At 44.9% G+C, this 16,011-nt stretch overlaps 1 protein-coding gene across 1 annotated transcript in view; it reads left to right on the plus strand.

Annotated features, from left to right (window-relative positions):
• prkcz (protein kinase C, zeta) overlaps window positions 1–16,011 on the plus strand; it is a gene marked incomplete at both ends in the record, with an annotated part of 142,410 nt that overhangs the window by 107,691 nt on the left and 18,708 nt on the right. The window contains 6 exons of the mRNA XM_080534026.1: window positions 2,012–2,109; window positions 2,759–2,845; window positions 4,838–4,973; window positions 5,077–5,164; window positions 8,347–8,466; window positions 14,654–14,733. Coding sequence (XP_080390152.1) covers window positions 2,012–2,109; window positions 2,759–2,845; window positions 4,838–4,973; window positions 5,077–5,164; window positions 8,347–8,466; window positions 14,654–14,733 — 609 coding nt within the window. The remainder of the gene's footprint in view (window positions 1–2,011; window positions 2,110–2,758; window positions 2,846–4,837; window positions 4,974–5,076; window positions 5,165–8,346; window positions 8,467–14,653; window positions 14,734–16,011) is intronic.

Below are 16,011 nucleotides of genomic sequence, written 5' to 3' on the forward strand. Positions count from 1 at the left end.
GGGGGTGTGGGGGGGGGGGGGGGGGGCAACAGATGTCTTCCTTTGTGACTTCCAAATGCAATTGCTGGACAGTGTAATCCGGTTGGCTCTGGGGTCGGAAATGAAAGTGTTCTGATTTGTAATGCTGTGTGTGTGTGTGTGTGTGTGTGTGTGTGTGTGTGTGTGTGTGTGTGTGCATGCGCACTTGTGTGTGTGTGTGTGTGTGTGTGTGTGTGTGTGTGTGTGCATGCACGCTTGTGTGTGCGTGTGTGTGTGTGTGTGTGTGTGTGTGTGTGTGTGTGCGTGCGTGCGTGTGCGCAAGACATTATGCGTGGGTGTCTGGGTCTCAATAAGATCATGTTGGTTTAATCAACACTACAAGAGGTCAGAGAGCATTTCTAAAGCTTTAAATCTTGCTTCTAGGTCGTCATACTGTGACTGATTGGACATTGTCTTTAGAGTGTGTACTGGTGTTGATTTGTCTGTAATTTGCTCTCTTTTTACTCCATCGTATATCAGAAGAGAAAAAGAAATCAGGTGCCTCTCTCTCTCTCTCCCTCTCTCACCCCCCCCCCCCCCCCCCCTCTCTAGTGATCCATGTGATTGTGTCCCTTAGTAGAGCCAGTGGGTGTTGGTGTGTTCATGTGTCTTCCCTCTGAATAGTCGTTTAGGAAGAATGATAACCCATTAGATGACAACCCAGTAGTGTACTGTACTAAGTAGTCAGGTTTTGCAGATTTTTGTTGTAGCCCATAGTGACACCTACATCAACAAGGGCTTGATAATGAGGTGGTGGTTAGTTGAGTCGGGTGTTTTAGTGCTGAGCTACAACCCTGCGGATCCCCGTATGTGTGTATCCTTGAGATTTATGTTGATCCTGTGCTTCTGGAAGTGTTAAACAAAAGGTCTTATTACATCATGGAAGTATGCAGTAAAATTATTTTCAGAAGTGAATCCAGAAGTGAATTGTTATCTCTTTATTAAAGATAGTGAACATCTTGAAGGATACCAGAATAACATCAATAGATTTGGTTAAAGGTATTAAGGCTTATATTTTTGTTTGGAGTATGCAATAGGGTAAATAACTTTGTGTTGATTTTTTATTTTATTTTTTATGTTGTAGTCCTTCTCCAGGGGATGAGGTTGACATCAAACATACATACAGTGCCTCCAAAAAGTATTCAGACCCACTTTTTCCACATTTTGTTGTGTTATAGACTACATTTAAAATTGATTACATTATCAATCCACACAGGAAGGGGAATTTGTAAAAAATAAATAAAAAAATGCTGAGTTGGTGGTGACATCCTATACAGTGTTTAAATGATTCCTACGCAAAATTACATGAACTATTATCCTGTCCATTAATATGGACTCAATTCAACTTATTGTGATTTGTTGATGACATTTTAGCATTTTATCTCATTTTAAGAGTGCCATAGCAAAGGGTCTGAATACTTACAGTACATGAGGTAATTCCGTATTTCAATTTTAATAAATTAACAGATATGTCAAACATGTTTTCACTTCTGAGGTATTGTGTGTGGATTGACAGCAAATTGAATTTAAGCCATTTTAAATTGAATTGAGTCTATAATGCAACAAAATGTGGAAAAAGTGAAGGGGTCTGAATACTTCCGAAGGCACTGTACATGAAAGGGAGAGGTAGCAGTCTAGTGCTATTAAAGGATGCCACTAAAAGAAGCCTTACCAATCAATGTCATTTACTGTAAAACTTGTTTTAGTAGGCCAGATGTTTATTTGCTTTAACCACGGAGCGCACACTGGCTGTTGAATCAATAATGTTGCAACAGTCACTCAGAATCAAATGTGAAGCTTTAATCACCATCAACAGAGAATGTTAACCGGACAGTATTTACCTCAATGTTATTAGTTTGTTTGATCACCACAACTTGGCTTGTGCTAGCTGTTTATTGATCAGAGTGAATTGTTACTAATCTATGCTGTGCTATCTTTCCATCTCTCTCTTTCTGTCTGTGTCTCTCTCCCTCCATCCTTCCCTCCCCTGAAGGATATCGACTGGGTGCAGACAGAGAAGCACGTGTTCGAGCAGGCATCGACCAATCCCTTCTTAGTGGGCCTTCACTCCTGTTTCCAGACAGAGAGTCGGTAAGAGGCAGACTGAGACTAATATGTACGCTGCTTTCTCTGTGGACACAGGAGCAGCCTTGCCCTCCCCCTCTCACACCCTCCCACCCTGGCTACCTCTCTGTGGACACAGGAGCAGCCTTGCCCTCCCCCTCTCACACCCTCCCACCCTGGCTACCTCTCTGTGGACACAGGAGCAGCCTTGCCCCCCCCCTCTCACACCCTCCCACCCTGGCTACCTCAGTGGACCACTTCATGTCAATGAAAGAAGCAACAAACTCAAGTACAAACCCTTGATTTCTTTCAACTGAATGTCACTACCGAACAAGAACAATGAAACAGTGAAGGCAGGGGGAGTCGTTTTTTTTTTTTACAAATGTGTTTTTTAACCCAGGCAAAGATTATTTTCAAGAAGTTGTTTCACAAGGCCCCAATCAGTTTCACATAGAACTCTAAAAATATAATGTAGCTGTAAAATGGCTATTCTATGCTGCCTCCTCTTTGACAAGTATACTGCTCTGCCTTTGTTTGGAAAATTGCATTCTGGGATAAGGGGCCCATTCAGTATTATGTTACCTCCAAAAACACCAAACACGCCAAAGGCCAATTTCACAGTCACGACAAGACCGTTTATTTCAACGCTTCTCCCCCCTCTGTCTTGTGATTGCAGGTTATTTCTTGTGATTGAGTATGTGAACGGTGGGGACCTGATGTTCCATATGCAGCGCCAGAGGAAGCTTCCGGAGGAACATGCACGGTGAACATTCATCCTGTTACTCCAACACAACCAACAGCAGAGGCCACAGGAACAACACCATTTGGAAATGTTGTGTTCTTTATCTTAAAGCGCAAACCTTTTTGTATCTCAGCATGATCAGAAATTGTTTTAGTTTTTTTTTTCTTTCGGAGTGGATTCATTGGCGGTATCGCTGTCGTAATCCCAAGCGCGGTTCTCATCCTCCTCTATCCACTCTTGCTCTCTCTGTCTGTCCCTCGCTCTCTCTCTCTCTTTGTGTAATTGAAAAATGTGAGAGACGAGATGGAGAAAGAGGCTGAGTAGCTTCCAGGAATAGACACTCTCCTCTCCTCTCCTCTCCTCTCCCGAGTGGAGGATGAGACGCAGGCAGCTGGCCCTGCGTGCTCTCATGATTGGATTTTGGTTAAGTTGACATTGCCTCTGTTCAGCTCTGTACAGAGAGTCCTGTTCAGGAGAGAGATGACACGCTGGCAGGAAGCAGCAGGTGAGAGGCAGATTGGCCCTATTTTGGGGAGAAGGATAGAAGAACAGGACAGCACAGCACTACTCTAGATGGGCTGTTGTCTTCCACATTTGAGTGTGCCCGGCGTGTCTGCATCAGAGACGGTTACTTTACATGTTTGCTAGTCTAACAGGACAAACCAAACTGGACGTTAATGCTACAGAATCCATCAATATCCTCCAGACTGGTCTTAAAAAAAATAAAAAATAAACATTAAAAAATCTTAACACATAATGAGCACCCATAATTCATTGTGCCTGTCTATGTGGCTGCTGGAAACAGAGATGGGTCTAAACGCAGGATCAAAGGGGAGGTAATGTAGAGAGGCACCAGCCCCCTGTTGGCCCCCTATCTGTATTCCAGAGACCCAACCGACGTATGCAAAGCAGCATGTTAATCACCAGTAATGATCGCACATATTCATGAGCACCACTCCGACTTCCCGGGTGTGTTCTCTGGTGGGGGGCAGGGGGCTGGGAGGGTGATGGAGCTGACAGGAGCTGGCAGTGTATGCCAGTCTGGATGCCAACCATGAGACACCACTCAGTGGGGATGAGCATGCTGTCTCTCTCTCTCTCTCTCTCTCTCTCTCTCTCTCTCTCTCTCTCTCTCTCTCTCTCTCTCTCACTCTCTCGCTCTCTCTCAGATAGGCTTGCCAGTGGTAAAGACTTATCTCCTAGACACAGGGGACATTATTATGTAGAATCTACCCATGTTGAAAGACAGGGGTTTCATGGTATCGTTACCAGAGAAAGCAACTAGTCAAGCCCTCACCACGTCATGCCGTGCCAAATGTTAGGCAGAGAATGTAAATATGGATTTACTGAATTATTGAAATGTGAACTAACAAATGATAGTAAAATTGTCAATTGTTCTTCTAAAACATTGGAAATCAAACGGTATCATGTCCATGTTTATATAGTTTTCTGAATCTTATTGGAGAAAAACAAAACAATTTCAATAAACAATTATTTATTTACATGCTGATGATTTATGCATTATGGATCTACCACCATAGCAGAACTAGTGAACTATTCATTGTTACTTCAGCGCCTGGGCTCATTCCACAGTAGAAGACGACAATTGTACCTGTCAATGAATCTGACAGCTCTAAGGAGACCAACTACTCTAACACTAGCTCCCAGTTGTGACATGCCAACTCAAACTCACAGTTTCTCTAAGGCCGCGTTCGTAAATTCACTCTGAGAGCGCCGGAGCGTCAACGTGACTGCCTCTTGTCCAATCAAATGACTTGGTTCCATATGACGTTGAACCCAGTGTGCGCTCCGGCGAATTTTATGAACGCGGCCTAAATCTGGATTTCATTTCTCACTGCCTAATACCTGACTGACTTCTCTAGTTTGTTTTCTACATGGTATAACAGTCAGAATGGAACCATAGATTGGAAAATGCTGATACTGTACTGTAGGTAGGATTGTGCTCTGCTACAAGATGAACATGTCTCTAAATGAGTCTGTCTCTCATTTCAGATTCTATGCTGCTGAAATTTGTATCGCTCTGAATTTCCTTCACGAAAAGGGCATCATCTACAGAGATCTGAAGCTGGACAACGTGTTGCTGGACCACGATGGACACATCAAACTCACAGACTACGGCATGTGCAAGGTCAGACCTACTGTCAGCAATATCATTATTTGATAAAACGATGAATAATGTAGACAGTGGATCAATATCAAACCCTCTTTCCCGTCTCTCTATTCTTTCCTAGGAGGGGATCAGACCAGGAGACACCACCAGCACATTCTGTGGGACCCCCAACTACATAGCACCTGAGATCCTCAGAGGAGAAGACTACGGTGAGGAGAGGAGCAGTACAGGAGGTGTACAGGAGGGGTAGAGGAAGAGAGGAGTAAGGTCCAGGAAAGGGTGGAGGGAACATCAGACATGAATTGTTCTGGGTTGTGGGAACCAGAGCTGTTGCTGCAACATATTCAGACACACTGCAACTCTTCTTTGTGGTTGATGGATTCATTTATACTGAATACCTTTTGCATTATTTATTCTCTCGAGGGTAAAACCAGGGCCTGACACGATGCAGCGAGTCTGCTGAATGTAGGTGCGTTGCAAATAAAACGCTATGAAACCAGGATTAAAATGCAAGACTTTATTGTATAAACCAAAAATAATCTCCACAAGGGGACAAAGGCGACAGTGAATGGTGCCAAAGAAAATGAAAAGTCCTAGCTAGCTACACCAGATCTACTATGAATACAGGGGGTGGCACCCATTCCTAGCCTAATGTTTATAACAAAGAAGTAGCTACGTGATGAAATGTAAGTCTATGAACAGCTTACCTATCCCCTCCCTGTCCCTGTGAGTAAAAACCACAAACAAAAACGCTATACCGTGTATAGCTTTAAATAAACACAACAAGGCTAAGTCAATTACAATGATAAACACCAAACAAAACACGACAGACAACGACTTCCGAACAGAGGACAGGAGGGCTTTAAATAGACGGACGGACGGCTGATTGGTCCGGAACAGGAGTGCGAATAATGATGGATGGGAATGCCTGGCCAACCATGAACGGGCACCTGTACTTACTAGTTACTAGTGCAATGCTGGTACACTCTGCATCCCGCTCCAACCATCAGAACCACATTCAACATAGAGACTTCAGAGCCCAGGTGTTGTCTCTCCTCTTATTCCAGAGCCACTGGCTGGCCTTTTCAGCAGTGCTGGAGAGAGCTTTGATGGCTTGACGTTGGGCCTGGCCTCAGATTCCCAGCCTGGTGGTTGACATGCATACGAAGCCTCTGCACCCAACTTCCACTGGGCAAATCTGAGCTTTCCAGCCGTGTTGTTCATCGTCGGCTGCCAGCTCGGCGTACTTAAGCCTCTTGCGTTCGTAGGCCTCGCCCACAGCATCCTCCCAGGGCACTGTAAACTCTATGATGTAGACGGTGCAAAGTGAGGTGGACCAAAGCACGATTTTCCGGTCTGAGGTTGGTTATAGTGATTTCCGGTGGAAAGCAGAGCCTCTGTTCCAGGTTCGCCAGTAGCTTCCAGTCCTGTGCCACTCCCAGCTGCCCGGCCTCTGGATTTGAAGTACGGGCCTTTTGTTGCTTTGCACCTTCACAGAGAAATCCTCTTGCAGTTGCATAAGGGGATGACAGAGGAGGCAGGGCATTGATGGTTGTCCGTCTGCTTTCCAGTGTAGTTTCTAGACACTTCAGTACCTGGTTGTGTATCTGCTAGACACTTCAGTACCTGGTTGTGTAGCTGCTAGACACTTCAGTACCTGGTTGTGTAGCTGCTAGACACTTCAGTACCTGGTTGTGTAGCTGCTAGACACTTCAGTACCTGGTTGTGTAGCTGCTAGACACTTCAGTACCTGGTTGTGTAGCTGCTAGACACTTCAGTACCTGGTTGTGCCGCCAGGTGTAGCGGCCTTGTGTATGGCTTGTCTTGCAGCCGACAAGAATGTGCTTCAGGTTTGCTGGAGATGGACAGAGGGGGCACGTAGGGTCTTCACTGTACCATTGGCTGAGGTTCTTAGGAGATGGCAGGACATCATACGTGGCTCGTATAATGAAGCTAGATCGAAATGCTTCCATTGTCCCACATCTCCTTCCAAGAGAACTTTCTCTTCTCAAGGAAATCACTTCGGGGCACCACGTAGCATAGCAACACACATTATTGCTAGCAAGAACTGGTTGCCAGATTTCGTTTTTGGTGAAGGACCAACACAATCCACCAGAACATATTAAAACAGCTCACCCATAACCTGGATTGGTTCAGATTCAGATTCAGATTCAGATTCATTTATTTATTCAAGGGACAGTGCATATTAATAAAACAAAAATAAATTGTAAATACGCCAGAGTTAGCCCGAAAGCTAGTTTTCATCCGCAGTCCCTATGCCATGATGTTTTATACGGCTCCCTGGAGGAAAAAACTATATTTAAAAGATAAAATATAAGTAGACCTAGGCACAAAAAAGTAGACAGGACAAGCATTTAGCTTAAGGGCATAACATAGGGGGTTAAAAGAGCATACATTGAATCGAGGACGCCGGAATAACCTGATTTGTTTTTCGCAGTGACTTGATGGCATGTGCGACAGAATCTGTCTGCGTCTTTCTCTAATCTGGGTCAAGAGAAATGTCTCAGAACTCAATCGTAGGTTTTTGTAACCCCCAAATGACCAGACCAAAGATGATCATGAGGCAGTGATAGTACCGTGAGACAGACTGACGGTATCGTGTAGGCACAACAACCTGAAACATGACACTCCACTCACTAAATGGACTGACTTATATAGCGCCTCACACGTCAGGAGATCATTCTCCACGAAATAAGCAACATTCCTGCTCCTAGCCCCCTCTGGAGCAACAGCAGTAGCAAAACATTTAGTACGGCTGGCATCGTCTTTCTGACCAAAGCTTCTTGACATCGCCAGCCCAGGCTTGCTCTTATGGGTGGGGGTGTTACGTACCTCATCCTGTCATGCTGTGTTTGTGTTCCCATCGATGTCACCTCCTTTCACTCTCATTCAATACAGTCGTCCATGGTTGGCCAGGCATTCCCATCCATCATCATTCGCACTCCTGTTCCGGACCAATCAGCCGTCCGTCCGTCTATTTAAAGCCCTCCTGTTCTCTGTTCGGAAGTCGTTGTCTGTTGTATTTTCTATCATTGTAATTGACTTAGCCAAGCCATGTGCATATTCTTGTATTGTTTATTTAAAGCTATACACGGTATAGTGTTTGTGGATTTTAGGATTAGGGTTAGGGTTAGGCAGGGGCAGAGGGGATAGGTAGGCTGCCCATAAGCTTACATTTCATCACATAGCTATGTCTTTGTTATAAAAATTAGGCTAGGAACGGGTGCATGTATTTACTGTATACATATATACAGTATACAAGAAGAAGAAGAACATTTCATGAACAGATCTAAGCCATATCATCAAGCTGCTTATGAATGGAACCAAAATGGCTGAATGGTTCCTTGTCTCTCTGTCTCTCTCCTCTCAGGGTTCAGCGTTGACTGGTGGGCGTTAGGCGTGCTCATGTTTGAGATGATGGCCGGGAGGTCCCCGTTCGACATCATCACCGACAATCCCGATATGAACACAGAGGAGTACCTCTTCCAAGGTGAGTGGGAGGGACAGACAGACAGAGAGAGAGAGAGAGAGAGAGAGAGAGAGAGAGAGAGAGAGATAGAGAGAGAGGTAACATAACGACAATAATGTAATCATGATTCAAGCATGATTCTTATTTGTGATTTAAAGTGAGTGTAGAAGATGATAAGATGGACAGTTACAATATGTGGAATTGTATTTGTGCATTTACGTATCTCTGTACATTTACTAGCCATCATTTATATTGTAGTGCCCCCCCACCCCCACCCCCCTATACCCTGCTGTAGCAGACATTCCTCCATACCTTCCTTCAGCGCTACGTTCTCTCCCCCCTGTGCCCGCCCATGGCATGGCCTGGCATTGAAGCTGGCATCTGTCATCCCTCTCCTGGTCCTCACCCACACACAGGGCCACCAGCGTGCTCCTGGATACCACCTCACCAACGGAAACCAGCCCCTCTCCATGGGGGTGGCCCTGCCATATGTCCTCTGCCCTGTCCTGTGCCAAGACAACCCTGGGTACCCCTGCCACACATGCCAGCCCCAACAACCACAGACAGACACAGAGCTCCAAAAGCTCAGAGACAATGACATTGGGATTGTTTTTTTTCTCCTAAATAGTGCATGGCCTGACAAAATAGATGTGTAGCATTCCCCGTAGACTTAGCCATTTGGAATTCTAGAAAACAGATTTTCACCCGGTTTGCTTTTAGCACGTTGAATCTACGTCTCCTCAATGAACATGAATTGGTTTAATTATTATTTTTCTATATGATATCACCCTGTCTGTGATATAGTGGAGGGTAAACAGTTTCTGCACCTTTAAAAAATATATATATATTGGGGGGGTGAATAGCATTTACCAGCGTTTATGGAAACATTTGCGTACATAGCGTACGTCATTTTCTCCGGTGTGCAGCGTTTAACTCACCTTTTTGACTCCTACATGCCAGATCCTGAAGAAGGCAGACAGGATTAGACACTTGGTGCTTTCTGGTCCTCACTCAACATGTGTTGGTAATGAATTAGCTTACAGACAAACATGTTGGGTTCCAGACATATCCAGTGTCATTATGGAACATCTGGTCTGGATTCAACATGGTAGCGAGGAGGCGTCGCTATGACTACAGCCAGGGCCGGATTAAATGGATAGATCACACTAGGCAGACTGTATTTTTTTCAGGCCCTACACATTTTGATATTTGGTAAACAAAAAAAACGGGGAAAAAAATGTATATTTCAGTATTCATACGCAATTTGTTTGTTATTTGTTGTCATTTACTTATAGTGGAAAGCGTATCCCTATATTATACATTTCATTTATATGCATTTTAGAGGAAACCTATTATGCTCTTTTTCCACAAGTTAACGTAGGTGTCTGGGGTCCCCAAAACATGTAATTGAAGTTTCTTTTGTTGAAAATACCACTTAGATTTGAATATAAAGACATTCTAGCATGCCTCTATACCCCTCTGTCCAAGTCCTCTTCTCGACGGGCTGCTTTCGTGTCTGTCGCTTTAAATCCAAATGAGCTTCTTCTTCCCACGCCCCACTCCTCAGATTCAGATTCAGACTTTAACTTTAAACTTTATAGATCCCACTGGGGGCAATTCATTTGTAGCTTACTCCTCATTCAGACACAAACAACATACAACAGTACAATGTCATGTCAAGCACAGTTCAGTAAACAGACAACTAGGTCATTAAAGGGCACCTTTTAGTTGTGTAAAAAAAAAACACAAAAAAAAAACTACTCGACTAAGAACAGTGCATGGTAAGTCTACTTGAAGTGATCACCATCTGATCACCATCTCCTGAGGTTAGTTAGCTAACGTCCTGTAGTGCTGTCCACGTTAGGGAAAGCATCCCACAGGCCTAGCTCTCTGAGCTTCTTATACAGTACATGTCCATGACTGATTCATTCATCTCTGCTGCAAAGTCCTCCTCAAGATCATGCGGGTATATTTCCTTCAGATTGTCTGTCGCTGCACGCATTTCTCCAATATCCGTTGATTTGGCTTTTGTATGCTTCTTTGCGTCGTTGCAATTCCTCTGACAAGCAGTCACAGATGACATCATGTCAATCAGGAACACATTGCGTCTTGAGAGTTGCTTCTCTGGACCTGTAGACTCACTGAGCAACACTTTCTTCACTCGACTTCTTTGGCTATCTGTTGGGGCTAAAATCACCCGCCTCGGCCACCGAGTCCTCGGGGGTGGTGCCTCCCTCCTCATACATATGCTGAGCTGTAGTCTACAAACAGCATCCTCACATATGTGTTCCACTTATCAAGGTGTGTGACGGCTGTGTGTAGTGCCGTGGCAATGGCATCATCTGTCGATCTGTTGCTTCGGTAGGCTAATTGGTGAGGGTCTAGGAAGGGTGGCAGCTCCCTGCAGATCAGGATCTTTTTTCTTTTTTTCTTTTTCTTTTTTTCTGAGTGGGGCAGTCCCACTCATATTTTTCATTTTATTTGACAGATACAGTGAAGATTTAGACAGGAAGGATGGGTGAGAGAGGAGAGATGACATGCAGGATATGTCCCCGGCCGGAATCGAACCGGGGAACCTGCGGTTACATGGTCAGCGCTTAACCCGCTGCGCCAACTAAGCGCCCCGCAGATCAGGATCTTGATGATCTTCTCAAAGCATTTGCATACTACGGAGGTGAGAGCAGCAGGGCGCCAGTTGTTAAGACATGTCACCTTAACCTTCTTCGGTACCGGGATGATGGCAGATGACTTGAACTAGGAGGGCACTATGGCTGTGGGTTCTCTCTAGAAGGTTAGTGTAGTCCAGTTCAAAGCGGACAGAAGCTGTTCAGCTCGTCTGGTACTGGTCGGAGATAGTGTGTTCTTCTCGCAGCAAGAGCTGACTGTACTTCGGTAGTAATCCATGGTTTCCGGGTTTGGAAACCCCCGGACTGTTTTTAGTGGAGACCCAATCCTCTATGGCCTTCTCAATAAATCCCATCCTATCGCACGCGACCTCGTTGACGTCAATGCTATCCTCCGCGTCTGATTCGTCTGACCAGCATCGGCTCGTTCTCATGACTGGTGGAGACAGCTTAAGCGGGCAGGCGGGCACAAGGAGGATAGCAGAGTGGTCTGATTTGCCGAGCGGTGGCCGGAGGAGGGGTTTGTAGGCATCCCGGAACTGTGTTTAGCAATGGTTCAGGCAGTGTTCTCCTCTGGTGTTTACACTAATGTGCTGGAAGAATTTGGGTAGAACTTTCCTCAACGACGCTTGATTAAAATGGCCTAGCACTATTAGAGCAGCCTCAGGGTGACTGTTCTCAATGTTACTAATAGTCCCATAAAGTTCTTTGAGCCCGACGTGCATGTTGGCCTGGGGTGGGATGTAAACACCTATACACACTACCGTAAACTCCCTCGCTAGCCAACCCGCGACATAATATTGCAAGGCATTCAGTGTCTGGGCAGCAGAAGGATTTGATCGCATGTACATTACCTGGTTTACACCAGACGTTGTTGGTCATGAAACATACCCCTCCACCTTTGCTTTTCTCTGAAAGTTCCATTGTTCTATCCGCGCGGTGTACAGAGAAACCCGTGGGAGATGCGGCGTGGTCCGATGTGATCTCGCTAAACCATGTCTCCACAAAGCAGATGATATGGCAGTCACTTGTCTCCCTCTGGAAGGAAATCCTCACCCTGAGATTGTCTGTCTTGTTATCCAAGGATTGTACGTTGGCTAGTAGGATACTAGGAAGAGGAGTTTTGCCTTCTCGCCGCCTAGCTCTGACCAGCAGGCTAGCTCTGACCAGCAGACGGCCCTTCCGCCGGTGCCTCTTTAACTTTGGTGGGGGAGCCAACACTTGATCGTCGGCGACCTGTGCAAACTGGGGTTCCCAGTGGAAAAACTCCGGCCTATCGTGAGTAATGTCCGAGTCTTTTATGTTCATAAGTGTCTCTCTGTCATATCTTATGTAGCCAGCTACATTACAAGCTACAAACACAATAAAAAACAGAATAAAATAACTACTTCAATGTTTCTGCCCAGCGAACCCAAATACAGCCTCCCTGTAAGCCCATCTTGGACATCATGATGACAGTGATGATCTTCACTGAAGGGTTGCAATTATCATTCATAAGAATGTCAGGTTCAAACCGACAAATATGTTATAGTTTCGGGCATGTTACAGAACACACCAGTAATTTTAGCTTCCATTTATGCACCCAACTGGGATTTTTTGCTAAAATCCCTAACACTGACAAACATCACATAATTATAGATGGAGACTTTAATTTGTTTCAAGATGTGAGTCTTGACAGATCGTCCCCTACACAAACCACCATTTACAAATCCGCACAGGCACCACACATTCTCACAAATTGATTTATTTTTGCTTGATAATAATTTGTTACATCTTGTCAGTTCATGCAAATCATCCTATAGCCTCCTCAGATCATGCCCCTACATTGGTCGACATACATTTTCCTCTTGGTATACCCCCCCCCCCCTTGTTATGTAAATTCAGCTCTCACTTGCTGTCGGATAGGGAATTTAAATACTTTGTTGCCACACAGATTCGTTCTTATATTGAATTTAATGATAATTCTGACGTGGGTCTCTGTGGGAGGCTCTTGAAGCCACTGTCCAGGGTCAGGTCATTTCCTATATGTGACAGGGTCAGGTCATCTCCTATATGTGACAGGGTCAGGTCATCTCCTATATGTGACATCTCCTATATGTGACAGGGTCCAGGGTCCAGGGTCATCTGCTATACTTCACGAGTGAGAAAGGCTGAGAAGGCTATGCTGGCAGAAATCACTGATGAGCTTCTCATACTTGATCGAACATATTCCACCTCCCCCTCCCCCATCCTTTCTGAAAAGCGACTTCTATTACATTCTGAACACAAATGAATAGGTGTTCCTTTGTGTTCCTCTCCAACACGGGACACGTCAGCGATTCCCAGTTTCACCATTGTTGTTCAACATGAACTATGAAGCTATGAAGTCTTTTGCTCTGAAGCCAGGATAGGTTTGAGGGTATATCACTCATCACGGCATGGTCCATAAACGTTCCCTATACTCTGACAATCTTCTCTTATACGTCTCTAACCCCATATCCTCTCTACCCCCAATATTGTACATTTTAGATCAGTTTGGTCGCATATCCAGCTATAAACTAAATCGGAGAAAAAGCGAAATATGTTTTGTAAACCAACTTGTGAAGACACCAGCTTTGGAGGGTTTTAGATACTCTGGGGTGTTTGTCACGAGCTCCTTAAGGATCTGTTCCCCAAACATTTCCAACCACTACTAGACAATTGTAGTATCAAACGGATATATCTAGGTGGGCCTCCCTTCCACTGTCCCTTGCGGGCCATGTCAGTCTTATAAAAATGGTCAATCTACCAATCGTCCCCTAGTCTTTATCAATGACCTCACTATCACTCCGGATGCTGATGGTGCTTCCTAAGTGCGGCTTGCTGGAGTGAGAGAGGGACCCTCACTGTTCCTTCCCTATTGTCCCTCTTTATCTATCGCCTGTTCTACTATGCCCGTTTCCGTTTCACCAACTTTAATTGTATTATTATGCTATTTTAAACACTTTTTTGACACTAAACACTTAATTTTTTGTGACCTTGACCTACATGGGGTGGTGGGATGGTAGGTTATTTTTATTTGTTATTATTCAGACTATGGCCCTCAACCAAGTAGACACAACGCTTCTCAGTGGCTAATCAAAACTTAACTGAAATGAAATCCAGACTAGCAGTACGTAGTACACCCAAACTATAGCAGACACTGCATTGTGGTATGGAGCTCCTCTTCCTGTCTTGGTGCAACTTCTCTCCCAGTTTTTCCAACATTGAGAGTGCTGGGAATCTCAAGGCCTCAAGAATTGAAACAGTTGCCAGTGATGCAATGTAACGTAAATGTAAATGTAAAATGCCCCCCCCCCGGTCCCACCTCTTTTTCTCTCCTCTTTCTCTCTTCCTCTCCTCCCCCTTTCGCCCCCTCTCGCCCACACGGCCATGGGCAGGCTGGATGTTGAATCACCAATTGTTTGCCTTCCTCTGTGTGATCTCTCTCTCGCTCTCTCTCTCTGTCTCTCTCTCTGTCTCTCTCTCTCTCTCTCTCTGTCTCTCTCTCTGTCTCTCTCTCTCTCTCTCTCTCTTCTCTCTCTCTCTCTCTCTCTCTCTCTCTCTCTCTCTCTCTCCCCTCACAGTTATTCTAGAGAAGCCCATTCGGATCCCAAGGTCTCTGTCAGTAAAGGCTGCCAGTGTGCTGAAGGGCTTTCTAAACAAGGTGAGAGAACGTTGGAGCACCCACCCAATCAGGCCTCTCCCTTTCTTCCTCCTCTCTCTAACTCTCTCCCTCCCTCCCTCCCTCATGACTCTCTGCCTCTATAGGAAATTAGCCAAGATCCATTATGGACAGCGGCTCTCTGTAAAGGCCTTGTCATCCATTTTGGCTGTGTGAGCTTTAGAATGTATTTGTGTGAGTGTGAGTGTGTGTGTGTGTGTGTGTGTGTGTGTGTGTGTGTGCATGTGCGCGTGTGCGTGTGCGTGCGTGTGTGTGTATGTGTGTGTGTGTGTGTGTGTGTGTGTGTGTGTGTGTGTGTGTGTCAGCAAGGATATTCATGTGGTGCGAATGGCCTTGTAGCTTTTCCACATGCATTTAGCCCCTACTAGTCAGCCCTAACCGTCCTGATGGAAAGAGCACAACCCTTGTAATGATGTCAGTAAGGGACTGGGCCTGTCCTGTCCTGTCCATACACGTCATACAGAAGTGGTTGATGTGTGAAACACACACTGGTTAATTGGCAACAAATTAAGCAATGCAGCGATGTCTCTACTCTCCTACGAACCATTTGTTTTTACACATTTCTTTAAAACAAATGTGACACGGTCTGGGGAAAAGGTCCGCATGTCAGCAATTCTTAAGTTGCGCAAATGAGCAAAAAGCTTCTTTTAAAAAAATGAAAAATATCATTTTCACAACTTAAGAATTGTCGACATGCGGACCTTTTCACCAGACCGTGTTACATTTGTTTTAAAGAAATTATTTGATCCAAAGCACAACTATTCAATGATTTTCAACAACTTTGACATTTATTTAAACGTTTCAGAATAAAAGTCTGAACATTTGTTCGGTTGCCAATTTGTTCTCGCTTTCACCAGCTGCTGTCACATATAAAAAAACACAGTTTTAGGATCAATACTTAATAATTAGTGAATTGGACTCACTGTATCGTCTGCCGTCCTGCTTGGTGGCTACTGGGTTAGTGGCTACTGGGTTAGTGATAGATGGCTTGTACACAAGGCTGGCTGCTGGCATAAGCAGTCTATGCGGTTGCTTCAGACCACAACTGCTAGAGGGGGGGCCGTCGATGTAGCGCAAGCTACCACCTGTCAATCCAAAACTCTGCTACCCCCATTGATGAAACACCCGTCAATGAAAAAGTCTGCAAATTGTGACACGTTCTAGTGTTTTGGTCCCCATGTCGGCAATGGCATCCAATTTAATGTTAATGTGAATACATTTTCTCATTGTTGAAAATCAATGACATATCGCTAGTCAGCT

This window comes from Nansenia antarctica, assembly GCF_963989245.1.
Source record: "Nansenia antarctica genome assembly, chromosome: 6".
Lineage (NCBI taxonomy): Eukaryota > Metazoa > Chordata > Actinopteri > Argentiniformes > Microstomatidae > Nansenia > Nansenia antarctica.